General features: G+C 48.6%; 13 protein-coding genes across 13 annotated transcripts; 8 read left to right on the top strand and 5 right to left on the bottom strand.

The window, feature by feature from the left end:
• Positions 1-1,064: 1,064 nt before the first annotated feature.
• PEX2_084930 (uncharacterized protein) lies at positions 1,065-3,027 on the top strand (the record flags this gene model as incomplete). Its single annotated transcript, XM_016745763.1, has 6 exons — positions 1,065-1,461; positions 1,512-1,665; positions 1,715-2,189; positions 2,242-2,477; positions 2,531-2,621; positions 2,677-3,027. The coding sequence occupies 6 exons, from the start codon at positions 1,065-1,067 to the stop codon at positions 3,025-3,027; spliced, it is 1,704 nt and encodes a 567-aa protein (XP_016602210.1).
• A 584-nt stretch (positions 3,028-3,611) lies between these two features.
• Positions 3,612-4,115, top strand: PEX2_084940 (MGMT family protein; the record flags this gene model as incomplete). The annotated part of the gene is made up of 1 exon (XM_016745764.1): positions 3,612-4,115. The coding sequence occupies one exon, from the start codon at positions 3,612-3,614 to the stop codon at positions 4,113-4,115; it is 504 nt and encodes a 167-aa protein (XP_016602211.1).
• Positions 4,116-6,066: 1,951 nt separating this feature from the next.
• PEX2_084950 (Zinc finger, C2H2) lies at positions 6,067-6,745 on the bottom strand (the record flags this gene model as incomplete). The annotated part of the gene is made up of 2 exons (XM_016745765.1): positions 6,067-6,310; positions 6,369-6,745. The coding sequence occupies 2 exons, from the start codon at positions 6,743-6,745 to the stop codon at positions 6,067-6,069; spliced, it is 621 nt and encodes a 206-aa protein (XP_016602212.1).
• A 2,280-nt stretch (positions 6,746-9,025) lies between these two features.
• PEX2_084960 (CNOT2/3/5 family protein) lies at positions 9,026-10,860 on the bottom strand (the record flags this gene model as incomplete). Its single annotated transcript, XM_016745766.1, has 2 exons — positions 9,026-10,525; positions 10,606-10,860. The coding sequence occupies 2 exons, from the start codon at positions 10,858-10,860 to the stop codon at positions 9,026-9,028; spliced, it is 1,755 nt and encodes a 584-aa protein (XP_016602213.1).
• Positions 10,861-11,383: 523 nt separating this feature from the next.
• PEX2_084970 (D-aminoacyl-tRNA deacylase) lies at positions 11,384-12,202 on the top strand (the record flags this gene model as incomplete). Its single annotated transcript, XM_016745767.1, has 5 exons — positions 11,384-11,390; positions 11,443-11,615; positions 11,672-11,714; positions 11,777-12,003; positions 12,071-12,202. The coding sequence occupies 5 exons, from the start codon at positions 11,384-11,386 to the stop codon at positions 12,200-12,202; spliced, it is 582 nt and encodes a 193-aa protein (XP_016602214.1).
• A 274-nt stretch (positions 12,203-12,476) lies between these two features.
• On the top strand, positions 12,477-12,883 carry PEX2_084980 (uncharacterized protein; the record flags this gene model as incomplete). The annotated part of the gene is made up of 4 exons (XM_016745768.1): positions 12,477-12,492; positions 12,563-12,627; positions 12,690-12,699; positions 12,753-12,883. 4 exons carry the CDS (start codon positions 12,477-12,479, stop codon positions 12,881-12,883), a joined length of 222 nt encoding a protein of 73 aa, XP_016602215.1.
• A 51-nt stretch (positions 12,884-12,934) lies between these two features.
• Positions 12,935-13,843, top strand: PEX2_084990 (Tetratricopeptide-like helical; the record flags this gene model as incomplete). The annotated part of the gene is made up of 1 exon (XM_016745769.1): positions 12,935-13,843. One exon carries the CDS (start codon positions 12,935-12,937, stop codon positions 13,841-13,843), a length of 909 nt encoding a protein of 302 aa, XP_016602216.1.
• A 495-nt stretch (positions 13,844-14,338) lies between these two features.
• Positions 14,339-15,811, bottom strand: PEX2_085000 (acetamidase/formamidase family protein; the record flags this gene model as incomplete). Its single annotated transcript, XM_016745770.1, has 5 exons — positions 14,339-14,917; positions 14,972-15,248; positions 15,308-15,596; positions 15,669-15,687; positions 15,737-15,811. 5 exons carry the CDS (start codon positions 15,809-15,811, stop codon positions 14,339-14,341), a joined length of 1,239 nt encoding a protein of 412 aa, XP_016602217.1.
• Positions 15,812-16,304: 493 nt separating this feature from the next.
• On the bottom strand, positions 16,305-17,801 carry usgS (transmembrane protein UsgS; the record flags this gene model as incomplete). Its single annotated transcript, XM_016745771.1, has 5 exons — positions 16,305-16,652; positions 16,706-17,099; positions 17,154-17,326; positions 17,386-17,492; positions 17,744-17,801. The coding sequence occupies 5 exons, from the start codon at positions 17,799-17,801 to the stop codon at positions 16,305-16,307; spliced, it is 1,080 nt and encodes a 359-aa protein (XP_016602218.1).
• Positions 17,802-18,145: 344 nt separating this feature from the next.
• Positions 18,146-20,326, top strand: PEX2_085020 (uncharacterized protein; the record flags this gene model as incomplete). Its single annotated transcript, XM_016745772.1, has 1 exon — positions 18,146-20,326. The coding sequence occupies one exon, from the start codon at positions 18,146-18,148 to the stop codon at positions 20,324-20,326; it is 2,181 nt and encodes a 726-aa protein (XP_016602219.1).
• Positions 20,327-20,999: 673 nt separating this feature from the next.
• On the bottom strand, positions 21,000-21,499 carry PEX2_085030 (signal recognition particle 14 kDa protein; the record flags this gene model as incomplete). The annotated part of the gene is made up of 2 exons (XM_016745773.1): positions 21,000-21,374; positions 21,473-21,499. 2 exons carry the CDS (start codon positions 21,497-21,499, stop codon positions 21,000-21,002), a joined length of 402 nt encoding a protein of 133 aa, XP_016602220.1.
• A 247-nt stretch (positions 21,500-21,746) lies between these two features.
• Positions 21,747-24,468, top strand: PEX2_085040 (MIF4G domain-containing protein; the record flags this gene model as incomplete). Its single annotated transcript, XM_016745774.1, has 2 exons — positions 21,747-23,226; positions 23,282-24,468. The coding sequence occupies 2 exons, from the start codon at positions 21,747-21,749 to the stop codon at positions 24,466-24,468; spliced, it is 2,667 nt and encodes an 888-aa protein (XP_016602221.1).
• A 482-nt stretch (positions 24,469-24,950) lies between these two features.
• On the top strand, positions 24,951-25,679 carry PEX2_085050 (uncharacterized protein; the record flags this gene model as incomplete). Its single annotated transcript, XM_016745775.1, has 2 exons — positions 24,951-25,369; positions 25,436-25,679. The coding sequence occupies 2 exons, from the start codon at positions 24,951-24,953 to the stop codon at positions 25,677-25,679; spliced, it is 663 nt and encodes a 220-aa protein (XP_016602222.1).
• Positions 25,680-26,790: the final 1,111 nt, after the last annotated feature.

Below are 26,790 nucleotides of genomic sequence, written 5' to 3' on the forward strand. Positions count from 1 at the left end.
CCTCCGGGGCCAGGCTGTTTGAAGGTATTCAGAAGGTAAAACTCAAAAGACACTACAATCATGGAGAGAATAAAGGAAAGCAAATTGAGAAGCTTAGATCCAAGGCATACCTCGGCTTTTACGTACACCAACCAATCTAGCTCCACTGGATTTTTGGTCTCTTCAGTCATTTTCGAGGAGTTCAGAACTGGAGGTGAGGGTCGTACCTGGCCGATGGATCTCTCATCTGTGACAACCAATCACATGAGAGTATGTCACGCGACCAAAGCCAAACGCCAAGCCCGTACTGAGAAATACTCTGATAGCATAAAAGCAGCGTGCCAAGAACATCCATCCCCCTGGGGCCACCCGACCCACTCGAGGGAAAATGCGGAGGTTACAGAACGCCATGCCATCGGATAATTCACCAAATTTACAACGGAGGACGTAGCGCTCATCGATTCGCAGTTTGTTTTCCGGGCCACAATCTACTTTCTGGACAGATCCCAAGCCTAATCTAGTACAAGCTTCCCGGGATGTGCAGAACGGATTACCGAGGTGAGTATACCGGGTAAAAGCCCCTAGATCTTGCCCCGCCATGACATTCCTACCACACACGGTAGGTACTTGCCGAGCCCGGATTCTGGCCCTGATCCCCGGGTTTTCTAATTCTGGTGGGTAAGGCATGTTGCATTGATGTTGGTGACTGGTTTGCTATCCAATGTTCCCCATGTCCCACCGGAATATAACCGAATCCGAAGTGTCACTCCTTGCTATTCATGGCTGCTTTCCGGTCGATCTGCGGGGGGAAGTTGCTGTGCATCATGGTCCATTGGTAGTTCGGAGTTGCGCCGTGTGTGACCAGGGTCTCGGCACTGCATGTAAAAGCTTTAAAACCCTCGGGTGCCGGGATGCAGGTGCAATCTTGGGTCTATTTCTTTTCGTTGTGCAGTTTATTATAGCCCGCGAGCTTGGGTCTGGTTGTTTTCCCTGCGCTTTTATTACTTTTTCGGTCTATAGAAGCGGATATTTAATGCGCCAAGCCTTTAGGAATACTCGGTTCGTTCCTCTCGATCACGTTCAAAATGAGTGATAAAATTCCCTCGTGGAATGTTGTCCACAAGCTGGAGAAGCGACAACTTCTCATTGGAATCAACTGCGTAGCTGGATTGTCTATCTTGTTCTTCGGATACGATCAAGGAATGATGGCCGGTGTCAACAATGCAAAAGATTACATTGATCTCATGGGATTCGGTTATACTGAAGTGGTGGATGGCGAGGTGACCCCGGTGGTCACAAATTCCCTGCTGCAAGGTGGGATTGTGTCGGTCTACTACCTGGGAACGCTTTTCGGCGCCTTACTCGGTGGCTGGCTCGGAGACCGCACGGGAAGAATCAAAACCATTGCAGCCGGTGCTTTATGGGCTATTCTAGGCGCGGCCCTGCAGTGTTCGGCACAGAACCACAACTGGATGATTTGCGGTAAGGGGGACTAAGGTTTATTACGCGCAGGCTTAGACTAACTTTCGCAGCACGTTTCGTTAATGGTATTGGTACCGGAATTTTGAACGCTATTGTACCTGTCTGGGCTACCGAGACAGCTGAACATACTTCGCGCGGACAATTCATCGCTATTGAATTCACGCTGAACATTTTCGGTGTGGTGTTGGCTTATTGGCTGGAGTTGTATGTACATTGATCCAATTTCCGTGATATCCTTTCTAATGTTCGACAGTGGCCTGTCTTTCATCGACAACGGAGAGTCAGCCTTCCGTTGGAGATTCCCCATCGCATTCCAGATCGTCTTTCTCATAGCCCTCTTTGCGGCTGTCTGGTTCTTCCCAGAGTCACCTCGATGGCTCGTTAAGGTCGGCCGGGAGGACGAGGCTCGCTATGTTCTACAGCGTCTACGTGGATCAAGCGGAGAGGACCTCATCCGAGCGGAAGCCGAGTTCCAGGATATTCTGAGCATCGCTGAGCTGGAGCGGACAGTGAATCACGGTGACTCTTATCTGTCCATGCTGGTTGGCTACAAATCCGGTGACCTCCATATCGGGCGTCGTGTACAGTTGGTCATTTGGCTACAGATCATGCAAGAATGGGTTGGTATTGCAGGAGTTACTGTTTATGCACCAACCATCTTTGGCATTGCTGGCTTTGATTCGATGAAGAGTCAGTGGATTAGTGGACTGAACAATATTTTCTACATGGTATGTTTCGGTGTTGAGGCAAATCCCGAGTTGTACTAATGTGCGTGTCTAGTTTGCTACCCTAGTTTGTGTCTTTACTCTCGACCGTATCGGTCGCCGGTGGACTTTGTATTGGGGTGCGGTTGTTCAGGGTATTGCCATGTTCCTTGCGGGTGGATTTTCCCGTCTCGCCATCGACAACAAGGCAGCCGGTGATATGGGCAAGGCATCCTCGTATGGTGCAGCCGCTGCTTCGATGATTTTCATCTTCACTTCTGCATTTGGCGCTTCGTGGCTAACAGTCCCTTGGTACGGAACTCGCGTCTGATCTTTTGATTTAATACTAACTCCTGAGTTCTTAGGGTTTACCCGGCTGAAATCTTCCCCTTGGCCGTTCGTGCACGTGGAAATGCTTTCGGTGTTGTCGGATGGAGTATTGGAAATGGATGGCTGGTGAGTGAATGTCTTCAATGAATACAAGAACAACATACTGACAGAACATTGAAAGACTCTACTGTGTCCCGTCATGTTCAATGCCATTGGCGAAAAGACACTATACGTCTTCGCCGCCAGTAATGTGATCGCCATACCCATGGTGTGGGCTCTATACCCAGAAAGCAACCAACGCACACTAGAGGATATGGATCTCCTATTCGCAGCCAAGACTCCCTGGACCTGGGATGCAGAGAAGACCTTTGCGCGCCTTAAGGAGGAGAACCCAGGCATGGTGCAGTCTCTTGGTCCTAAGGGCAGCGTGGTGGATCCGGAGACTGGAAAGCCTCTTTCTGTTGCTGCGGTTGTTGCTGCCTCTAAGGCTGGTGATAATGCCGTAGGAGCGGAGCATGTAGATCGCGCTTAGATTTGAGATGGGGGGACTTGATGATGTGCTATGTTTAGGCTCCCTACCTATGCCCGTGTGACGTTTTGATGAATAAGCAAAAAATAGACAGTTATATGATTTAATATCAGTATTTTATCCTCAGAACAATTAAGAAAATATCGAAATATCGAAATATCATGAAAAAGAATAAAATAAATGTTACTGAGAAGAAAATGCTATCGAGAGAGGCTGCTCTGATTGGCCACTTTGGGAACAACAACCATCAACTCAACCTATAAGTCGAGCTTTATAGTTAGCCGTTTCTCCCCTCCCCATTTCTCTATCTTCAAATATTCACACTCGAACAAAAATCCATATCATATCTCTTAGCATTAACAGCTACTCCATACTCACGTGGTAAGTACCCCACTCCCGATAAACGCGTCTCGCGTCGCATCGTTCCCGGCTAATTACAAATTACAAATGGAGCCTTGGAATACCATCTCTCCACGAACCACAAGGAATTCCAAGATTCCAAAAAGGACCCGAACCCTAAAAACCAAAGGGCGATAAATCACATAAAAAGATCCCCGAAAAAGCATAAGCAAGAGGATCCACAAGTCATGTCGCTCTCGATAGCACAGCCCGCAGATCCCCAGATCCCAACACCAACCCCAGACCAGCAAGATTCCAAACCCCAAAAATCCCAGAAAGCCCCGACACCCACACTACCTACAGCGCAAACCAAAAAATATCTCCACCGCATCTCCCTGCACCCAACGCTAACCCCCTACCGTCGGCGCGTATATCGGACGCTCCTCTCCGTCCCACCAGGCCGGTGGACTACGTACTCGGCGATGGCAACATACCTAGGCTCCAGTGCGCGGGCGGTTGGCAATGCGATGCGCAGTAACCCCTTTGCGCCGGAGGTGCCGTGTCATCGGGTGCTTGCAGCGGATGGGTCGTTGGGTGGGTATAAGGGGGAGTGGAAGGTTGATGGGCATAAAGGTGGCGGTGGGTTTTGCGAGGAGAAGAGGCTGAGGCTCGAGGAAGAGGGGGTTGTATTTTTGGATGGGAAGGTTAGGGGGGTTTGTTTTAAGGAGTTTGTGGATTTGGGGGCTAAGTGAGTTTAGTTTCTTGTCAATTAAAGGGCGTTTTTGGGGGATGGGGAGGATGTTTATGTTCTTGAATTGAGGTTGATATTTGAGATTCCTGTACTCCGTACGGAGTACGGAGTATGTACAACATACTTAGATCCGGAAAAATAATGTATGGAGCTATCGGTCTGAATTTCCTATTTAGGTAGCTCCGGCTAGACTAGCGATTTGATAGACTTTGTTGTGAGGATGCGATATCCCACTGTACACGCTGTGCTGTTTTATAATTCCAGGAACTAAGCTTCAAAAGCTAGCTCCTTCTGTCTGCGCGCGGCAACACACAACCATTCTACTCACCTAAGAGTAATGCAAAACAGCTGCGGTATGATGTACTACCAGATGGACAAAACAGACCCCATCCCCCAACCACAGCAGCCTACAAGCTCACAGACACCTACGAAGATGCACCTGCCTCAAATGTAATCCTGCTAGTCTTAACCCAGCTCTTTCTTTCTCACTACAGCGGACTTGTTCCATAACAAATCCCTTCCGGCAAGGGCGTCAGTAAAAAATCACTTTGTCTATCGCTGGTACCTAAACGGCACCTCCACGATTTCAAGTCACAGCCAATCCTATCAATCCCAATGCAAATACCTGGGATCTCGTCATCATCCAAACTAGAATGAATGTGGCACACCTGATCCACCTACGGAGTATAGGGACACCTTCCTCGTTTCCGTGTGGGGATACGGACTTTGGAATGGATCTACGTCTGGATCTACATCTACAGACAAGTGTACCAGGTTAAATCTCGAATTTGCAGCTGACGGACTCCCGAAACGCAATACAGCGCTACTACCTGGGCTAGGGTATTGACTTCGCGCGTTCCGTTCGGATGATCCCGGGGCATGTTTGATGCATAGTCACATTAGGTGGCATCTTGATCAGGGGTTTGCGTTACATTTTGTTGAATGGGGGGAGGATATTGAGGGGCTTTGGAATTGATGGGGCTGGGGCTAGGCATTGGAGGCGGTTTGAGAATGTTCTTGAAACGAATTGTTGGGCTTGGGATTGGTATTGTCGGAGTAATGTTTTGGAGGATGGGACTTAGATTTGTTTCGGATGTGCATTATTGGACTTAATGATCCCCTGGTACCTGCATGTAAGGATTATTTTGGGGTGTGGAATTAATTACTCCGTACTTGCACATGGACTGTTACTGGACTTGGATGGTTGAAGGAAGAAAACATGGAATTGGGGGCCAAAATGAGGGCTAACCTTTTTTTGGGGTTTTAGGGTGAGTTTGTTGTATGAAAGGACAAAGAGAGAGCTTGAGATGTCAGAGTTTTCATTAGAGTTTTTCATTTTTCTTTGCTTTTTATATTAGACGTTCTTTGTATTTTATGAGGCATATTTGGGCCATTGGAGCAAAATCAAAACGTACGACTCAATGCTGCAGCTAGTACAGAGCACGGAGCACGGAGTATACCTGCAATCGTGATATTTGATACAGCACCTACTTAGTTCGGTTAGTCTGTGCGACTACTGCAACGCGCCTACTTTGGGAGAAATTCACTTGGCCAGAGCACCTGGTGAAAATTTTGATTTCAAGCCTTGGAAGAAAGGGGGAATGGCATATAGGCAAAGTCGTCTAAATCAATTTAGGAAAATGGTCGATCATGATCGTTGCAATTCATTGAAACATTCCACCAATAAGCCATCTAAGCCCGATCTAGAATCTAGAACACATAAGAAGTATAATGAGCGATGAGCTCGAAAACTGAAACACACTAATGCGAAGAAGCAATGCACATCTTCTATACAGGACCGATCCATAACAGGACTGCAGTCTATCGTTGAAACAAACAAAAGTAAAAATAGAAATAGCAAAAACAGAAGAGGAAAAAACAGTCGTGATATCGTAAAAATGCCGGGAAAAACGCCGGAAACATCAGCGCGAGGCGAGAAAAGACAAAGAAAATCATGACATCTGCTTCGCAGAGCGCTTGCAGGATCCACGCTTCGGCACATCCATGTGGTGGTATGAGCGCAGGTGCTCGACGAGGTGGTCCTGTCGCGGGAAGCCATTGCTACCCTTTCGCGAGCAGTGCTCGACAGGGCAGTTGCGGAAAACGGGGTAGTGGACGCTGGACTGGTGGCGCTTCAAGTCCGCGAAACGGGTGAAGGACTTTCCGCAGTGGTCGCAACCGAAGGGCTTAGCGGGCCTGAAGGAGATATGTTAGTGCGTTGATTTTATTGTGACGGTAGGGGCAGCTAGCTTACTTTAATGTCTGCGGCGCTGGCGAGTCGGCACTGGGCTCATATTCGCTGATAGGGTAGCTTGGTAGGTTGATTTCTTCGGAGGGGAAGTTGAAGCTGCTGCTGTAGCTACTATAGCTGCTGCCACAGCTGCTGGGTGCGCTCTGAGGCATGGCGGGTCGGTCGAAGACTGGGTAATCATGTGGTCTCTGGTAGGTATATGGCGAGCTGGTGATGTTGTAGAGCTCTGGTGCGACCTCTTGCATAGGGAAGGGACTGGTTGTGTCGAGGTCGCAGAGGGTATCATAGACGGGTTGACCGCCGTAGAAGAAGAAGTCCATGCTTCCTGGTGAGGAGGAGTAGGAAGAGTAGGAGTCTGTGTAGTTGAATCGGGACTGCATGTCGATTGGTGCGGATGAGAATGAGCGCTGGTGTGATAGGGGAATTGGAATTGCGGTCTTATAGAAGAAAGAGAGGGTTAGTCTAGAATATGCGCCCATACAACCTAAAATCACTTACCATTGTGAGAGAGGTAGTTTAACTAATTATTGAAATGTGAGAATTGATTTGGGCCAAGTATTTAAGATTCAAGTGCAAAATAATTTCCCTAAGCAATGGAGACATGAGCCCTTTTATGTGCCCAACGTGAAACTCCAGCATCATGGAGCATGACCGGGGCCTCGAGTAGGGTATTGGTCGACACGGGACAGCAAACAACAAGACTCGACTGTGAATGGCTGTGAAAGAGACAGTAAATGGCACTAGACAGTTTTCTAGAAAACTACTTGAAGCAGACTGGACAATACCACTCAGCCTCCCCGCCTCCTCGCATGCGGGAATTTGTTTTTGTATGCGGATCTTTGCTGACGCCGAATATTCCACGGTCCTTCTAGCGTGCCCCTCTCATAGCCCTCATTTTCACATCCTGGATAGTTTGAACGATGATGATTGGAGAATGATCAGGTGTGTCGAGGTAAGTTGGTTGTTGGCGATAAGCAGCGGTCAGACATTTGGGTGCCCAGTGACTTTCCCCTCACCGTGATCCTTTCATGATTGGACGTTGACTCTTCTGTGTGTCTTCTAGTGTCGTTCTAGCGTTCTGCCAAGAGCTCGTGTCTGACGGCCATGGCCCCCGGTGTTTTTTTTTCTTTTTGTTTTTTTTTTTCTGATTTCGTCACAGGGGACAGTTGTACATTGCCGTTTCATGTGAGAGATGTGGAATTCCTGGTTGTAAGGGACATTGAAGCTTTCCGATAAGAGCGTTGAATTTCAGGTTGAAGTCCAGGTGAAAGGCCTTGGTTAAGGTCTAGAAGGAATCAGAGTTCAAAGTTCAAGTTCAAGTTCGAGTCCAAGTTCATGATGCACATCATCCCGGGCATCCCCCCCCAAAAAAATCCACCCATTGACGTATTGACATATCTCAAGTCGGCACAATCGTGCCGGTTATATTATCAGAAATGATCCGCACGATCCAGCCTTGCGTTCCCGAACATGTCCATCTCCATGGAGAACCTGGCCAAGGTCGATTCCCACAATTTCCAAACCCCTCCAATCCGAGATCGCAGATCGACCGATGATGTCGCGGTCGCGCACAGCCCCTGACGAGGTAGCGACTAGCGACTAGCGTTCGCTAATCCCCGGGCTTCTAGAAAGAAAAATCCCGCACTTGGAAAGTGCATTCAGTACTAGCGTTTGCCAAGGGGCTGAAAGAGCGAGTGGGATGCAGGTGTAACCCGTAACGTTTGCTGGCGAGTTAGCGTTCTCTGACGTCGCACGTCGCTGGGTGTACAGAGAGTGAAGCGATTCGTCGTATGCCGGTGCTTTATTTATTTATTTAATTTATATTTATTCATTGATTCGGGGATATTTGGGATTGCTTCCGGTCCTGGGCAAGCAACCTTGGAGGTTAGGTGAATTACAGCCGTGCCGCCCCTATTTCCCGTTTCCTGGTTTCTTTTTTTTTATTATTATTTTTATTATTATCATTCTTATAGTTTTCTACATTTTCTTGCATTTGCTTGCATCTCGCCTGCATTGTCCCAATAGAGAAAACGGTATGGAGTAGACAACCTGAGACCCAGGGCCCAGGTTGGTACTCCGTACTACATTCAGTACATATGGCTGTACTCCATCCCAAGGCCTAGCCATGGTACCTGCCCAGGTGTAAGGCAGACTGACGCATAAGCATGCAATGAACTTTACTGGGGCTGCTTGGCTGCTTAGCCACTTGGCTACCTCGTATTATATAGCCAATATGCTTGACTTAAGGATTCATTGTATGGTTCGAACAATTGATAACCTTGCAAATAACACGAAACTCCCGTATCACCCAGGCCCATTCATTGCACTCATTGATGCCAGTCCTGCGAAAACAATAAAAGATAAAACAGCCCACCGAGACCCCCCCACAGATATCAAAGTTCCCGCCATAGCCTTAAAACATCCAATCTATCGAATCATAGCGTCGAGTCACGGACATTGCGAACAACTCCAGGGTGAAAATCAATCATCTGCACTGGGAGACCCGGGTGGGTTGCTCAAGGGTGGAAAAAAATAACAAAGACGCCTCATAACTCATCCTCGAGGTATTTGTACACAAACTTGAAATCAGCCTTGCGCCGATTCATCCTGTTGATGCCATTCGTAAGTGGGGAGCTCGTAAAGTTGGTACGGAAACGGAATCAATCGGAATCTTTAACTGACCATGTGCTTTCGTAGTCGAAGAAGCGATAGGTGCCTTGTTCAAACTCCTCGGTGATGTTCTTGGGCTCCTCGTGACGCTGGAACCAGGTTTGATACTGCTTATGGAAGCGCCAACTCTGGTTTCGGAGGGCCTTGGCGGCGAGGTATTGCTGGTACGTCCCTTGACGATAGTAGAAAAGGTAGAAGAGGGTATCCGTGTCGATTCTCCCGGTATCATACAACCGAGGGTCATCGAATATGGAAAGGGGTTCCTGTGGGTAGTATAGCGCAGTGCTGTACGGGTTTTGCGGCTTGTAGTGACGTGGCTTTTCAGCATCGCCAGCTTCTGGGCATGTCGTCAATGAGGTAGCAAGAAGGCGCTGAACAGACGGCGATGGGTTGGCCGATGCACGCGACTTCGTCACCTCAAATGATTGGAGCAGGTCCTGGAGACCAGGGGGCAGGTGATATACCGATTCATCAGTTTCAGTTCCTTCTGTCTCTAGTTTGCCATTCGTTGATGTCTCCACTTTGGCGGGCGCTGGCGATGAGACACTTGCACTGGCAGGGATCTTCGGTCGCACGGGCCCAGCAAGCTCTTCTGTAACAGCTGCTACAGTAGGTGGAATTATTGACTTGGAAACTGGTTGTGCTGGTGTCACACTGGGCGAAGCAGTAGAAGACTTGGGAGTAGGCAGTGCTACGGACAAAGCCGGGCTGAACCCTGGTGGAGGAGGAAGAGGAAGAATACCAACACCACTTTTGTCACTTGCAGCGGCAGCGGCAGCGGCGGAGGCATACTTGAGGGTTTCACCAGGGGGACGGGTCGGAAGGGGAGCGGGCTTCATGCCCGGAGTGGCACTCGATGAAGCAGACGGGTGGAGAGTAGCAAGAACAGGCAACGGCGATTTCATCTGTGTTGATGGTCTTCGGGCTGCTGGCGCTTCTTGCTTGACCTTTGGTTTCGGTTCTGGCTCTTCATCTTGGACTGATTGAGCATCTTGTGATGATACACGATCACCTTCGCCACCCATACCGAATTGTGCCTCGATCTCATCGCCGATATTTAGATCGTCGTAGAGTGTCTCATCCTCGCCGGAGTAGTCAAGACTACCTCCTTCTTCGACGTAATATTTGATACTTTCCTTGAGATCTTGTACCGCACCCACGTCCAAGTTGCCGTTCTGTAATGAACGATTGAGGAATTCCAACTTGTTTACGTGCCATTTATGTCGTTCCGTCACATGGGAGATATCGGCCATTCGATCCGCCTTCTTCGTGTCCTTCTTGCCTTTCTTCATTTGCGCATGGAGTGTTTCCTCCTCTGCCTCCAGGGCCTCAATCTTCAGCTGAAGCTCGTCAACCATAGTGGAGAGGAACTCGCAACACTCGACTCTCTCCTTCTCCTTTGGGTCAAGTCGTGAAGCTGCTGATAAACCTTCCTTTGAATACGCTTTCGTCTTCATCTCTTTCTCGACGGCTTTGAATTGTTCCATGCACTACTAACGGTGTTAGCTTGCCGCCACTTGAAGGAAGCATTGACCCTGTGGAGGGACCAAGCTAGGAAAGCCAAACGCACCACTTCAATGGCCTTTCGCTGCTCCATGAGAGGAGCTTTATCCTTGACCTCATTTCCGGCGGCCCACGACTTGATTTGATCACGGAATCTCTGGAGCTTTTTGATCTCGCGCTTGAGGTGGTCTTCGAGCTTGTCCCGTTGTGTGGGATTTGTAGCCTGGCGGATCTTCTCGTAAATGCCTTCAAACGTTTGTATCCCTTCAGAGACCTTCTTGAAGGTTTTCTCAATTTCCTGCTGCGTTTTTCGGGCTGCCATTGTGAACCCGTTGGTGGACTGTGCCGTCCACTGGCGTCGGGATTGATGCGGTCGGAACGGTGAGGTGATGCGCTTTCGACCAAAATGGTCACAGGTGCACAATCGAGGTAGTTGGTGTAGGAGGAATTGTGGGTAAAAGGGCTTGTTTGACAGCAAGAGGGATAGAAACTCGGAAGTCAATGGAATGCCTCTCCGCGTTTGAGTGGAAAGCTTCGTGGATGCTCTAATAGGTAGGCGGTCACGGGCGGAGGCGAACGTGAGGGCGGCGCGAGGGGTCGTGGGCCTTACACACACAAGATACTCGTCGCATTTGGATTTCTCAGTTCAAAAGTACACAATTTTTGCCAAAGAATCAAGTCCCGCTAACAAACTGAGTTCAACAAGCTCATTTGGGCAACAACAGGCAACATTCTGTGCCAGCGCTATCACTGCCCTTATCTTGTCTACGCCGCGGGTACGTACCCCAACTTCACCCAGCTGTTTCTTATTCTGACAAGATATGAAAGATTTATAGGTCACCAAAATGAAACGTTAGGAACTCCCAACCTACGTTGTATACCTCCATCAACTAATCCCATCCAGTCGTTATCCAAAGAGTCAAATCAGCATCCGTGACAGTCGATTCGGAGTTGGTTTCCTCTATTGGCAAGGGCCTTCTTGTATTTGCTGGCATAGGCAAAGAAGATAACGAGAAGGATGCTGAGAACCTCGTGAACAAGGTCTTGAAGGCCAAGTTCTGGCCCGATGAGAATGGAGTACAAGTTAGGCAAACGGCTCATACATGTCAGACCGGCAATTGACATCATCACAGTGGAAAAAGAATGTTAAGGATATTGAGGGGGAAGTACTATGTGGTATGGCTCTTCATCTTACTGCTGGAACACTACTGAGCAATACTGATGGTGGTTTAATCTAGTCTCCCAATTCACCCTCTATGCAAAAATGAAGAAAGGCAATAAACCCGACTTTCATGACGCAGCTGGTCCCGAGTCAGCGCGCAAAATCTATGACTTCTTCTATGACAAGATGCAGGAAGGCTATACTCCGGACCGGGTCAAGAATGGTGTCTTCCAAGCCATGATGGAGGTTGAACTGAAGAACGATGGGCCGGTGGGTGTGGACTACTGCAGCGAGGACGCGGCGGTACATTTTGACTTCCTAGCTCCTTTCCTCGCCGTCATTGATTCTATACTGACTGGTCTCATTCTAGGTCACAATCGAAATCAATACCAATCTTCCTAAGAAGGAGCCCAAGGAGCCGAAGAATGGAGACAAAGACTCCGATGAACAGGAAATTAAGGGACCTTTTGAATTCCAAATTCCTCCTGAATTGCTACAGTGAACAAAAGGAGAGAAGCCAAAAAAAGAGAAATAGAGATAGAGTAATGCTTTGTACCTAGATAGATTTTAGCAGATACCCCCAATACAACCTTCTATACAAATCCCGTGGTCCGAACATAGTTGGGGTGCCCGCAATGGAAGCTTCCTGAACCGCAAGCGCCGGACTCCCCCACAACGCTGACTTCTCTCTCCTCCACTTCTCTGCCATATTAACTTCGTTTCTCTCCTCTATTCTTCTCCACTTTTGAAATTTCTCTCCCTACAACTCCTTAGTCATGGCGACAGCTCAGCGTAAGTTCATTGCGGGGTTCATCTGCCCGCGGAATGCAAGAATTGAGTCGAGTTGCTGACAAGCTTGTAGGCTCTCGTGTCTTCTTTGACATTAAAATCGGTGACGGCAAGCCTAACCGGGTTGCATTTGAGCTGGTAAGTTGCCCGCATCCTCTATGCCGAGTCCGAAATCCATCTAACATCTGCCTGTCACACAGTTCAACGATGGTACGACATGATTTTCTCCCTTGACAATTTAACATGACTAACGACAGCAACAGTCGTCCCCAAGACCGCGGACAACTTCCGAGCTTTGTGTACCGGCGAGAAGGGCATTGGCACCCAGGGCAAGGCATTGACCTACAAAGGCACGTCTGCGATACCCCGCTCCCATAGCATTGACACCCACTAACCGCAGTATTCCGATTCAGGCTCAATTTTCCACCGTGTGATCAAGCAGTTCATGATTCAGGGTGGTGACTTCACTGCATTCAACGGTACCGGCGGCGAATCAATTTACGGCGAAAAGTTCCCCGATGAGAACTTCGACCTCAAGCATGACCGTCCCTTCCTGCTCTCCATGGCCAACTCCGGCCCCGGCACCAACGGCAGTCAATTCTTCGTCACTACCGTCCCTACTCCCCACCTTGATGGCAAGCACGTCGTGTTCGGTGAGGTCATCAACGGCAAGAGTGTGATCCGCAAGATCGAGAACATGAAGACTCAGTCCGACAAGCCCTTCCAGGATGTGACCATCGTGGACTGCGGCGAGCTTTCCGGCGAGGATTATGAGAACGCGAACAAGCGCCAACAAGATGCAACAGGCGACCCATACGAGGATTTCACCGAGGACCACCAGGGCGAGGCGCTTACCGCGCCTCTCTGCTTCAAGATCGCTTCCGACCTCAAGGGTTTCGGCAACACTGCTTTCAAGGGTGGTGATCTGAACCTGGGTCTGGACAAGTACCAGAAGGGTCTGCGCTATTTGAACGAGTTCCCCGAGCCCGAAGAGAATGACCCCAAGGAGTTGGGCGAGCAGATGAAGGCACTCCGATTCACCCTGCACTCCAACTCTTCCCTACTCGGCAACAAGCTCCAGAAGTTCCGCCAGGCTCAGAACTGGGCCACGTATGCGCTTCAAGTCGCCGATTCCGCTAAGGCTAAGGATGCCGATAAGGCCAAGGCCTACTACCGCCGTGCTGTTGCCCACGAGGGTCTGAAGGAGGAGGATGCCGCGCTGAAGGATTTGCAGGAGGCAGAGAAGCTGGCTCCTGGCGATGCTGGTATCATCAATGAGATCGCCAAGGTCAAGAAGACCGTCAAGGACCGGGAGGCCAAGGACAAGGCCGCTGCCAAGAAGTTCTTCTCTTGAAGAGTTTGAAACTAATTCACTCTCATCTTCCTTTTGTTCCCATCACGATTCACGACGTGGTCTTCTCGTTAAACAATGACCCATGATGTATGATATCACATCATTCAGGCAATGTGCCTTGTTCTTTGTGCAAAGTCCATACTGTAACCTCTCCTACATGGTAGACTCCTGCCACAGAGCATGTCAGGGTTAGAGTACAAGATTTACTCAAATCATCGGCCTAATATTACCTCCAAAAAGTATTAAGTTATATATTTTCAGCATAAAGTGGTGTTGACAGGACCGATTTATAAATAGATCGTAGCATATTATGACGACAGGGTGTAGGCGACACACTATGCTAATAAACATTGGCCTGTGTTGCAGAATATACATGTATTGATACTACTCTAGCCTTATTGACCAGAGAAAGATCACCAATAAAGAGATCCATTGGAATATCCAGATAAAGTGAACTTTAGACTGTTCAACTTGGCCCTTCCATTCCCGAGCGCCCTACTTTGTCACGAAAGCGCAAGCTCCCATCTCCTTTTTAACCACATCTGACTCAGGCCGAATATCGAAATCAAAGATATCCATCGGCACCGAAAGCGTAGTACAAGCATTTGGAATATCCACAATACCGGCAATATGCCCCTGCACTGGCGCACAGCTAAGCAGCAAATATATCTGATAATCACTATAGCCATAGCGCCGAAGATATTCAATAACCCGGAGACAAGTCTGTCTATAAGCGACAGTCGCATCCAGGAAATGTTGCTTGCCATTCTCGTCGACCGAGAATCCCTCGAACGTCAGGTATCGCCCAGGACCAAACTGGGGCTCTACGGGCCCTGCATGGAAGATTGGTGACTTCATGTCTAGTTTTGCCATGCCGTTCTTGATGACTGTGAACTTCAATGTGATTACACCGGCCATTTCAATGGCTCCGCAGAACGAGATCTCGCCATCGCCCTGAGAGAAGTGCAAGTCTCCAACGGAGAATTTAGCGCCAGGGACATGGACGGGGAGGTAAATTTTCGATCCGCGGGAGAGGTTCTTGATATCGCAATTACCTCCGTGCTCGGGGCGGCCCTAGTGGACATGTCAGTTTATGCTTTAGTCTTGTTGTACATAATAATGCCTCACTGGGATTGTTCGAGCACCCTCGTTGGCGATCTTGCTCTTCACCTCATCGGTAGCACTGCCAGCATGCGCATTCTGGGGATTCGGTGGCTGAGCGACAATTCGATCAGCAACAGTATTGGTTGCAATCAGCTCTCCCTCTCGACGATTCCATTCAGCCAGGACTTCGGCTGATGGAGCACACCCCAGGATTCCAGGGTGGATTAATCCCGCAAATCGAACATGCGGGATGTGTCGAGATGAGCAGAAGATTCCTTCAAAGTCCCAGATCGCCTTGGCTCTATGAGACCCATTAGTCCTGATATATCTCATGAGATCATGATATCGACATTGACGTACGCCTCGGGATACAGCTGGTCTAGGAAACCTCCCCCATTCTCTTTGTGGAAGATTCCAGTGAATCCCCATGGCTGGTCTTCGAATGGTTGGACGTCCTGAATCTCGACGAGCAAAACATCGCCGGGCTCTGCAGTTTCGATGTCGAATGGACCGGATAGATAATGGATCTGGGTTAGGTCCACATTCTTAATATCGTCGGCTGAGTCGTTGTTTCCGATTTGACCTCCTGTCCAGTCAAGACATTCGATCTTGACAACTTCATTATTGGCGATTTTTCCATAAGCCGGAACTGGAGATTGCGAAAGGTGGGATTAGCATGCCGTGTCTTCCATGGGACTATCATGATCAAAACCTGACACACCATCTGGATGCCATCTGTTCTGTCGGGGACTTAGCAATGTTTCACGACCAGAGAACATAAGAACATACATGTAAGCCAGGCTGTTCCCACGCAGGCTTGTCAAGATCGACCTTTAGAGCAGTACGAATTCCCTTGATACCCATATTTGCACTTATTGGGGGAGTCTTTTAGTCGGTTAATGCGATTGAGGCAGTAGCTATAGGATGGTGAGAGTATAAATCTCGAACTCAGGGTAAGCTGGGGACCCCAAATATACCGAGTATTATGGACTAGGTCCCCTCACGATAAGGTCTTACCCCGCAGACGCCCGGTCCATTTACATGTGGACATGAATAACAGTTATGTGAAGCGTTGGAGATCTGGCTTATCATCGCTTTATCTCGCATATTACCGGTCTGATAAGCTAGCGCCCTATACAACATATACCCCGGTGCGAATACCGAGCTCTAGACGTATGGACTGTTGAAGCGTGAAATGTATTTTGTAAATAATTCTCCTTCTAAAGGGGAGCAACCAAAAAAAACTGCCTTATATGCTAATAATAGTGCCTCAGTACATGGTGTCTGTGCAATTTCCAAGGCCATATCTAATCCTCGAATGAAACCTTTGCTGTGGAGACCTTGGCGCTAACGACTCTCAAGTAAACTTCTTTCCGGGAGAGGCCGGTTCCTTCTGATCGTGCTCGACATTGAGCTTGTCAAGATTATCAAGAGACAAGCGCAAGAAATCATGTTTGTTCTTCCAGGTAACCTGGCTTTCTGCGAAGTTTGTACTTTCAGCAGGAGGTGGGGGCGGGTCGGTGATCTTAGTGACAAGGTATGCTGTAGATGCCTCAGCAACGCCGTACATCAACACGCCAATGTATGGAATGCGCAGAAGAACCGTGAACGCGAAGGCAAAGCCGAAGAGAACACCTTCACGGTCGCGGAACCACTGACGCTTTTGCTCAGGAGTGAACTTAATGCGCCAAAAGTAGGGTTCAAGCTAGCAGTTGTTAATAAGGGAAATACCAAGTATGGGAGGGTGATTGGACTTACAAGTTCACGCATCAGGCTGCGCGAAGCAAAGTAGGTGTGGAGAAATGTGACAATGTAGGTCTTCGGCAGAATCAAACCTACTCCAAAAATGACGGCCGCGGGGTTGGAGCCGACATGGCTTCGGAATGTGTAGAAACTCGCTGCTGGCATGACGAACCGACCGATGACAACAACCATTGAGAGAAGATAGATACCAAGCATCATACCAATCTTCTTTGCATAGCGATTGAAGAATGACTTCAATGCTTGGGGAATTGGCCGAGAGACGCTGGAGCCGCCTTTGGCGGAGTACTGAACAAGATTGGGGTAGTATAGAGAGCGGAGGTGATGAGGATCTTCGGATTTATGTTTCTGGACGTATGTGGTGTCCACCCATTGAATTGACTGCATGAAGCTAGTGAAATGGTCAGCGGACACTGTCAATGAGTTTGTTGCCAAGAGAACGTACATTTCATCCAGTGTGGGTGTCACATATCGCATCAGGGTCATGAGCAAAAATGGCACCTGAAGGACAGACTTGGACATGAATTCCAATCCATTGAGAAGCTTGTCATCCCAGACAGCTTGCTCCATGTTGATCACCCATGATAAGATGTAGATGGAGAATTTAACGCTAATAATCTTGAATTGAAGTCAGAAAAAAATACCCTCAACCAGCGCAGGTCAGTTTAGAAACGTACTGGAATTTGGATGATCAATTGGATCACGATGCCTATGGCTATTGCGAGAGCTGCTTGGCGGAAATGGTCGTACTTGAATAATTCAGGGTTCGCTAATGCACGAACAGCTGCACACCATCGGTTAGCAAGTATCCAAAGCACATTGCCCATTCAGGGGACTATTCCAAGGCAAATGACAACAGGTGGCTGGCTGAATTCAGTACTTGATCAAAGTCTTGGCATGAGCCGACTCCGATGCTATACAGCCCTGGAGACATTGATGGAATTTCTTGTGTAGCCAGGAATCCAACTGAATGTTTTAAACCAATCCCCCCCTGAATGACCGGGAAATAGCAACAAAACATATAGGGTGACATACTGCCTACCACTGTGAGCTGGAAGCCGCGGATCACGGCATTTGGCTCGAAGCTTGACATTGTGGTTTCCAAGGCCGTGAAAGATCCAAGTAAATACCACTGCGGAGAAGTCCAGAAGTGTTGAAATAGCTAAGAAGCTAGCAACAATGCATTCTTGAAAGTGAAACCGAAATAACTGTGGATGCCTGGCCTCCATTGAAAGCTGCGTCATGGTCACCTGATGTTGATGGCCTGAGGCAACAGTGCATCTCCCCGCGTAACACTGCAGATAAGCCCCGTTTCCTGCGTTTCTCGCATCGGATACCCTGGCTTCTCATATTAGTATATTGTACAAACATGTCTCTACACTAACATTTTTTTTCTTTACACTTTCCTTTAAGCCTTATTGATCGCATCCATGAACAATGCCTGAGTCTCCAAGTGAGCTAGGTCAGAAACAATCCCTCCGCCGCTCCCTCACCCTTCCCACCAAGTTAAATCCACTCGCGCAACGTCGCTCGAGCGTGCCGAATACCCCCGAACATGTAATTTTCTATCACCCATCTGCGAAAATCGTGCATTTCTCCCCAAGGGCGCTCGCCCCTATTCCTTCCAGTTCTGCGCCATCCGACTTCGACTACCCGGTTGACACCATCGAAACACTCCCCTGGCGCTCTGCGACTGAAAGAACGGTCGCAACAGCGCCACTGAGGCTTGAGAAGGTTCATGGCTCAACGGCGTTCCTGAAATGTGGGAATGTTGTCCATGCGATCCTAAAAAACTCGCAGTGTTGGTGTGTCGACGGAGTCTCAAAGTTTGTTTTACGCATTCGCCCTCTTACATACTATCGCATCGAAATACCGTACGAGACGGAAGACGACCGGAGTTTGGTGCGGGATCTGAAGATCGCGTTGCCCACAGTTCTTCGGTATGAGGTCACGCCGTGCCCTTTCAAACGCGCTTTCAGCGTTGAGCTCCCGGACGATGCGATGGCACCTCGGCGCAAAAAGGCCTGGCAACCTAAAGATCGGAGAGACAGGCCACCGAATGCTCTAGAACCTCCGCGAGAGACACCGTCGCCCTCTTCAATTAGGTCAGATTGTATCGATTCCGTGAGCACCGGGGACGACACCGACGGAAACTTGACCGATGACAGTTGTTTTACCTCAAACAAAGCAAACAGTACAATTTTAGAGACGATTCCCGACGATCGGGAATCCTCTCCTGTTGAGGCTTTGAGTCCTTCCCCATATCTTGGCCCTCCTAGGCGCTCGGTGACTGAACTACCACCAACTTTCACTAGCCTGCTTGCAAAGTTTGAGGCTACGTCAGTCGCAGAAGATGAACATGACTTTGAAAATGTGCTCAACCCAGAATACGCATCCAGTACCGATGCTGCACTTCAAATTGATCACGAGATGAACGTTACAGGCCGACTCGAGCCTGAGTTTGTAGCCGATGGTGTAGCTGAAGCCGGGTCTGAATCCGGGGCTGTACTAGATGCTGAATTTAAAGTCGAAGCGCAGCTTGAGGCCAAGTCTGAACTTGGACTAGAAGCTATACCACAAGCCGAACCTTTCATCGAAACTGCAGTTGGAGCAGATCCCATCGTCCCAATTGAGACTGACGCAGTGTTGGCGGCTGAAACTTCAGAAGTTATATTCCGTGTTGAAGCCCCCAGTGCAGTTGAAGCCGAGGCATTACCCGAAGGAAATTCCATGAACGCCCAAGAAGTTCAACCTGTTCAACCCGCTGCTGAGCCCAAACTGGAAGCTGACTATGATGCCTCCTTTGCGTCGAGCCCCGAGTCATTCCATTCTGCTGAGCCTCAATCGCCAGCTTCAGTTTCTACTCATCCGACATCTGTGGGAGGCCACGATCTGCAAGAGTCAGAAGATATGTTCAAGCTTTCGAGCACAAAACACATCATTTCTGGATTGGAATCAGCACAAGCGGATTCGTTTGAGATGCCACAGCTCCCAGCAATCAAAATTCCTCAAAGTGACGACATCACAAAGCCAACCAGTGTGTCTGGTCCTGCATTAATGAATAATACAAGTTTGGACACTTTGCCCAGGCGCTTCGCAGATGCGTTCTCGGACACCTCACCCTCAATGGCTCCTACAAGCAATGTGAATCGACCCAGTCGTTTTGCGGATGCGTCTTCGGACATCCAAATGCGCCCTAACCCTCATGCAAAGGCCACTGCGTTGAATACTGATTTTGACCACATGAGTGCCGAGTTCCGCCGCCGGGCAAAAGCCACAAGAGAGCGTGACGTCTCTCCTATGCCTCATTCTTCGGCATTGTACCAACCATCTGGTGATGATGGCTCATCCTTCATCTCAAAGGCTATCACCCTAGTATTGATTCCCCCTGCCTATCTTTTCGTTATTCTCCTTCATATTGCTGCGCGCATTGTCATCAACCCAACTACCCAGCCGACTATCACGTCCACACCGAGTGAGCCACATTCTCATTTCCAGCAAACAAGGAAGGACCCAGCCACAGAGGATGACTTCAGCTTTCCACTGGAGCCTCAAACTTCCTCGGAGTACGAAGATGCTGAAATCTTCAAGAAACTTGACCCTTGGGATCTGGACTAGTCGAATGGTTGAAATGCCCTCCTTTTAATCCCTTACTCTTTCCACTTCTTCATCTGGATCTTTCCCCCCATCTTACGGTCGATTTAATGCTTACTCTTTCTGTTCCTCTCTCTTTACACAGGCCATCTTAATATTTTTTCTTGTTATGATATTTGGCGCTGATTTGCACGACTCATGGGTGGATATATGGCATGGTTTGTATTCTACTGAATTTCTGTATTCTAGCGTTGCGTGTATCATTGAAGGGGATCCCGGGTCATGTCAGAAACGAATAATTAATTGATACAAATACCTTTCAATCTCCCGACTGTTATATAGTCTGAACGCATAGGTCTCTCCAGCGCCGGGCCCTCGTCTACATAATTTGACCAAAGATGTTAAGATGCAACGTCCGAATAGGGGATGCCCAACTGTAATGCTGAAAGTCGTTCATTTCTTTTCCCGTCCCACAGGACTCGTATAAACAAACACAGCGCCCGTGAGCCACAAGCGTAGGGGAATATGTACACTTGGAGGAAGTTCGCATTGAAAAATCGAGAACAAAAAGCCAGAACCACCATCGAACGCCAGCTAATGCATGAGAAAACGAAGCCATCAAACACATCGCGTGTCAGGTCCGAGCGGAGTACACGAAAACGATGGTGCCATCTTGGAAATAGACCGAAGAGCAAATCTATGCTTTTGTAACCTTAGTAGCCCCGCCCTTGGTCTTCGCCTTGCGGCCTCGGCGATCTCGCTTCTTCAACCCGGACATTCCTGCTTTGCACACCTCGGCGTACCGAACGTAGAATGCCTCAATTTCATCTGGGTTGACGATAGTTGAGAGCTTGACCTTCTGAGACTTTTTCTTAGAGATCTGAGTTTCCTTGCTTGCGCTCTTCAGGTTTGGCGTATTGGTGTTTCCATCAGTGGCTCGGATGAGGATAGATGGTTGGGAATTTGTGGTAGTGGCACCGGGCACATCAATGAGAGGTTTTTGAGTGAGGTTTACCGAGCCTTGAGTTTTTTGGGAGGTTTTGGAGAGCAGTTCGGCCAGAGACTTGAAGAACTAAAGGTGACCAGTGTTAGTGATATAGCTTGGAATTGGTGTTCGTGGTCGCATGTGCGGAGGTGTAGCAGTCAGGTAGCACCGATATCAATATTTACCTCATCGTGTCCCAAATGTGGGGCCATATTTGGAGATCTTTCTTTGACGCGCGCGATAATTAAGGGATCTGAAAGCTGGAGCAGATGGTCAATATGCAATTGACAGCTGGGAACAACTCACAGTGGGGGAGAAACTCCGCTGTGGGTGCCTCTCCGCCTTTGTTTTGGGGCAGCAGAAAAGTGAAAAAAGTTGCCGACCGCCCGGGGTACCTGATATCGAGGACCGACATTTGAACTCTTTGCGAGCAGACAAGATACATATCTCCGGTACAAGATGCCCCGCCCTCGGCATAACACGACAGCCTTGCCTCGCGATCTACGATCCGAGCTCGGAATCCGCGACGTCTACGGTGACAAGAAGCGTCGCCTGAACGGACCTGCCTCGCGCAAAGAACGCCGCCAAAATGAGCGTACGCAGAAGAAATCCCGACACGCAGCCCCACAGCACAAGAAGACATTCGAGCGTCCTCAGCAGCGATCTCAGCAAAAGCCTCAGCAGCAGGCTCAAGATGACAGCGATGAGGAAGACGGCATGGATCTCGACGAGGGACCCAGTGCGCCGCAAATTAAGTCTAAATCCACGAAAGAGGCCGCGAAGAAGCCCAAATCTATCCTGAAGAAAGCAGCAGTTGAACAAGACTCCGAGTCTGAATCTGAGTCAGAGCCCGAGTCCGGTTTCGGGTCAGAAATCGACCTCAATGAGGATGAGGATGAGGATGAAGATGATGAGTCGGACGACGACGCCTACGAGGATGAACCCGAGGATGAGCCCGAAGAAACTGAGGCCCACATCCCAGGATCGGTCAAGTCTAAGTTGGCGCAAGACGATGCCGAGATTGCTGCATTGGAGAAAAAGCTTGGCCTCAAGAAAGGAGGCAAACTATCAAAGGCCTTTGAGGAGGATGGACTGGAAGATTTGCTGGGAGACCTTGGTGGTGGTGGAGGTGATGGCTCGGAGGATGAGAGTAAAAAGCGCAAGCGAGAAGCTGATGATTGGCTACGAAACAAGAGGCTCAAGGCCAAGAGCTTGCAAGCCCAACAAGCTCAACAACTCGAAAATGATGATAGTGAAATGGATAGCGCCGAGGATCTCGATCTCGACGAGGAAATCTTTGGCGGTGATGATTCTGACGAGGCCGCCGAAGGCAGTGATTTTGACGGTTTCGACGAAGAAGAGCGCAAAGTGCCAAAACAGAAGGAAAATCCTTATATCGCCCCGGTCACGAAACCTGAACCCACTGCTCAGAAGTACATTCCACCTTCATTGCGAGGTCGCTCCGACTCGGAAAGCGAATCTCTTACTCGTCTCAAGCGCCAGGCCCAGGGACATCTCAACAAGTTGTCCGAGGCCAACATGCTTTCGATTGTTGCCGAATTCGAAAAGCTGTACCGCGATTACCCGCGTCAACATGTTACATCTACTTTGATCAGCCTACTAATGGGCCTAATTTGTGAGAGGGCTGCCCTTCAGGACACCTTCCTCATTTTGCATGCAGGTTTCATTGCGGCATTGTATAAGCTCATGGGCATGGACGTCGGCGCGGAAATTATCCAAACAGTCGTCGAAACATTGGATGCTGATGGTGACGAGCGTGGAAAGTTCCAAGGCAAAGAAGCTACCAACTTGGTCTCTCTTCTCTCGCAACTTTACAACTTCCACGTCATCGGTTCTTCCTTGATGTTTGACTACGTCCGTCTTTACGTGCAGGACATCAATGAAGCAAACACCGAACTCTTGCTGAAGGTCATCCGGAGTAAGTGATATACCTAACCCATAACAAAATCACTAGCCCTCTAACATGTACGCAGATTCTGGCCCTCAACTCCGACTCGATGACCCGTCTGCACTCAAGGATATTGTATTGCTCATTCAGCCCGCCGTCGCAAAAGTTGGCGAGGACAGTCTCTCTGTTCGCACAAAGTTCATGATTGACCTGATTACGGATTTGAAGAACAACCGTTCGAAAGCTTCAGCCGCAGCTGGCGCAGGTATCACCACAGAACACATTACCAAAATGCGCAAGATTTTGGGTTCTTTGAACAGCTCTCGGGTGATCCGCGCATCTGAACCTATTAACATCTCCCGTGACGATATCCACAATTCCTCCAAGAAGGGCAAGTGGTGGTTGGTCGGCGCAAGCTGGAAGGAAGATCCTCTTGTAACAGCACAAAAAGAAATGGCTGGCGTACAAATGACTCAACCTGGGGTCCAAGATGATGAAAGCGATGGTGAGCCTGACTTTGGAGTTCTCGCTCGAGCCCACCGCATGAACACAGACGTTCGTCGGTCGATCTTCGTTGCCATAATGTCTGCCAACGACTTCCAAGATGCACATGTCCGACTCATGAAGCTTCGCCTCAAGCGGGCGCAGGAGTTTGAAATCCCTCGTGTCCTCCTACACTGTGCCATGGAGGAGCAGGTCCACAACCCATACTATTCTCTGATTGCGCGTCGGATTTGTGGTGAGCAGGGTCGTCGCATCAAGATGTCCTTCATGTTTGCACTCTGGAATGAGTTCAAGAAGATGGGCGAACGAGGAGATATTGACGAGGATGAAGACAACAACTTCGACCCAGATGATGAGGAGAACGGTGTCAGCATGAAGTCCGTGGTTAACCTGGCCAAGATGTTCAGCACCCTCATCGTGGATGGCAGCTTGACCCTGAGCATTCTGAAGAATCTCAACTTTGCATACCTTCAGCCTAAGACTAAGACATTTGTCGAAGTCTTAATCATCAGTATCATTCAGCAATCCCAAAAGTCCAAGAAGAAGAAGAAGTCCAAGAGCTCGACACCAGATGAGCCTGCGAAGAATGAAGGGCCTTTGATGCAAATCTTCCTGGGTGTCAAGGAGACACCACACATTGCCAAAGGCCTTATCTACTTTGTGCGAAAGGTTGTCGCGAAAAGTGATATTGTGTCCTCCGAGGAGCTCAAACTAGTTCGGTGGGGTTGCAATGTGGCTGCGGATGCCCTTAAGGCTGTGGCAGAATAAGGATTGCATCGGATTCATCTTGCAATTGTATATAGGATATACCCGAGTTGTTACGCTGCTCATGATTTGTTCATTTTCCCACCCTTTCCCCAACCTTCAAGCCAAAAAATTATTGGAATGAATGAGGTAGTCTGTACAAATCTAGCACGTATTAAGTGAACGACCATATGACTACCCCCCTTGCCCTCACTGTGCGGCCAATGTATGAAGTTTGTTGAAAGACTAGGTGAGCAAACAAAGGCACCAAACAGCTTGTTGATAGTTTATGTTCCAAATAGAATACTAAACAATTATTCTTACATGGTAGACATCTTATCATATTTGGCTAAGCGCTAAGCTTTGATTGGGGTCACGTTCACCTCACCGCATGAGACTAGAGCACTGCCTCGTTGGCAGCAAGTTGCTTACATGGAACCCTTCCAGATGACCTCAACATTTTTCTAAAAATCAAGCATATGTGATATTGATACACATCGCTAAACATGGCAGACCTTGCGGGTACCGCCGTCGGCATCATATCGCTCGGCTTACAGCTATGCCAGGGGATAGTCTCGTACAGCGAGGCATGGCGGGGCTACGACGAGGAGATTCAAAATACGAATAACAAGGCGAAAGCTCTTCGCACGCTACTGAAGACTTTACGTGACACGATAGAGGACTTACAGGAGACACGACCGCAAGTTGCTGCAGATCTCGAAGAGAAAGCTATGAGCATGCATAGCTCGATCGAAAAACTGCGGAAAATAGTAGAACGGTTTAAGCCTGCTCGGTCAGAAGCTTTTCCGGAGAAAGTGCGCGCTCAGTTGAAGAAGAGTGTTTATTACTTCCAGAGAGACAGTTTGCAAGACATGCAGAATCATTTGGATCAGATTCAAAATGTTCTCCAGACATCACTACTGATGTGGGTATAAAAAAAAATATGACCATACTTAAACCTTCGAAGATGTGATTACTAACCCCTGGGCAGATATAACTGGCAGGATACAATGGAATCACGAGCCATGCAGATTTCAATGTACGAAGAGATGCGGAGTATGCATTCCACCCTCAAGGATGCTATTTCATCTACAGGCATGCCGTCGCCAAGTGTACTTCAACTTGCCTGTGATTCCCAGCTCAAACAACTTCCAATTATGCTGTCGAACAGTGAACCAATGGTACAGGCAAATCTAGGGGTTGTCAGGTATGACTTGTACAAACTAGCCGCATGAACTTCGGTTGACCATTTTAGCAATCTACTCCAAAGCCGACATAGGTGGACCAGGGCCCAGTCAAGGACAGTGACAAGAGCATACAGCTATCACAGTCGCTTGTTAAACTTTGCGATATCTGCATCTTTCTCCATGATCCGAGGGGCTGGAGGCTTGTCCATTGCCCCAACCTTGCAATTTCAAAGTGTATGGGGTAGTGATACCGAGAGATACCAAAAGGTTGTCGAAATAATATCAGACGAGAGAGAAAAGGGCCCGTTAATTCCAAGACTGTTGAATGCTTTCTCCGAGCAACAATTGTCTCCTTACGACACTTTCTATCAAGACATAGATGATGGAGTTGACTCTCTTATGGATGTATGTTCACAAATACCCCTCATCAAAACATGGCTCTTATTAGAGATAGGTGATTTGCTCCAAATTCTCTTGGTATGGTGACATATATGATTTTCAGATCGTGTCAGAAACCCTCCAATTCATGCTAGAATGTGGCATGAAGCCAAAAAAAGAGGATTATCACTGGGGACCTGGTTCACTATTGGATATTTGCACAGCGGCTGTACTCAGAAAGAAAGATCTTCCATTGATTTCGAACATGATTGAGTTGAGAGGGCCACTCCAGTTATATAAGCGCTATTATATATCTTTGGATGCTCCATGCTACGCCAATTTGAAACGGAATCTTCGACTGATTCTCTCTCAAGATGAAGAATGTATGTGTTCCCCTCGCTCTCCCCTAAGACTCTGTCATCGCTTTGAGTTAACTTGAATTATTAGTGATCCAAGCCCCAATGATAATGAAGGCAATCATCAAAGAGTCCGAAGAAGAGCTTAGAGAAGCTTTGGAAAGTGAACATGCTTCGTCAAATGATAGGATAGGTACCTTTTCGCCGCTGGAACTTGCATTTGGGTGGCCAAAAGGCATAACAATTCTTCTACAGTCAGGGGAAAGTCCACATTGTCACTTTCCCTTGCTTGCTAAGGCCGAGGGAGTGGACAACCACGCTTCCGCCGCTCTTTTACTCGAAGCGGGATGCGTGATCGAAATGGCGGACCTTATCAGAAGCGAGCAGTGTAAAGATGATAGGAAAAGATATTCACTACTGGTCGA

Source organism: Penicillium expansum, assembly GCF_000769745.1.
Source record: "Penicillium expansum strain MD-8 chromosome Unknown contig284, whole genome shotgun sequence".
In the NCBI taxonomy this organism is placed as follows: Eukaryota; Fungi; Ascomycota; class Eurotiomycetes; order Eurotiales; family Aspergillaceae; genus Penicillium; species Penicillium expansum.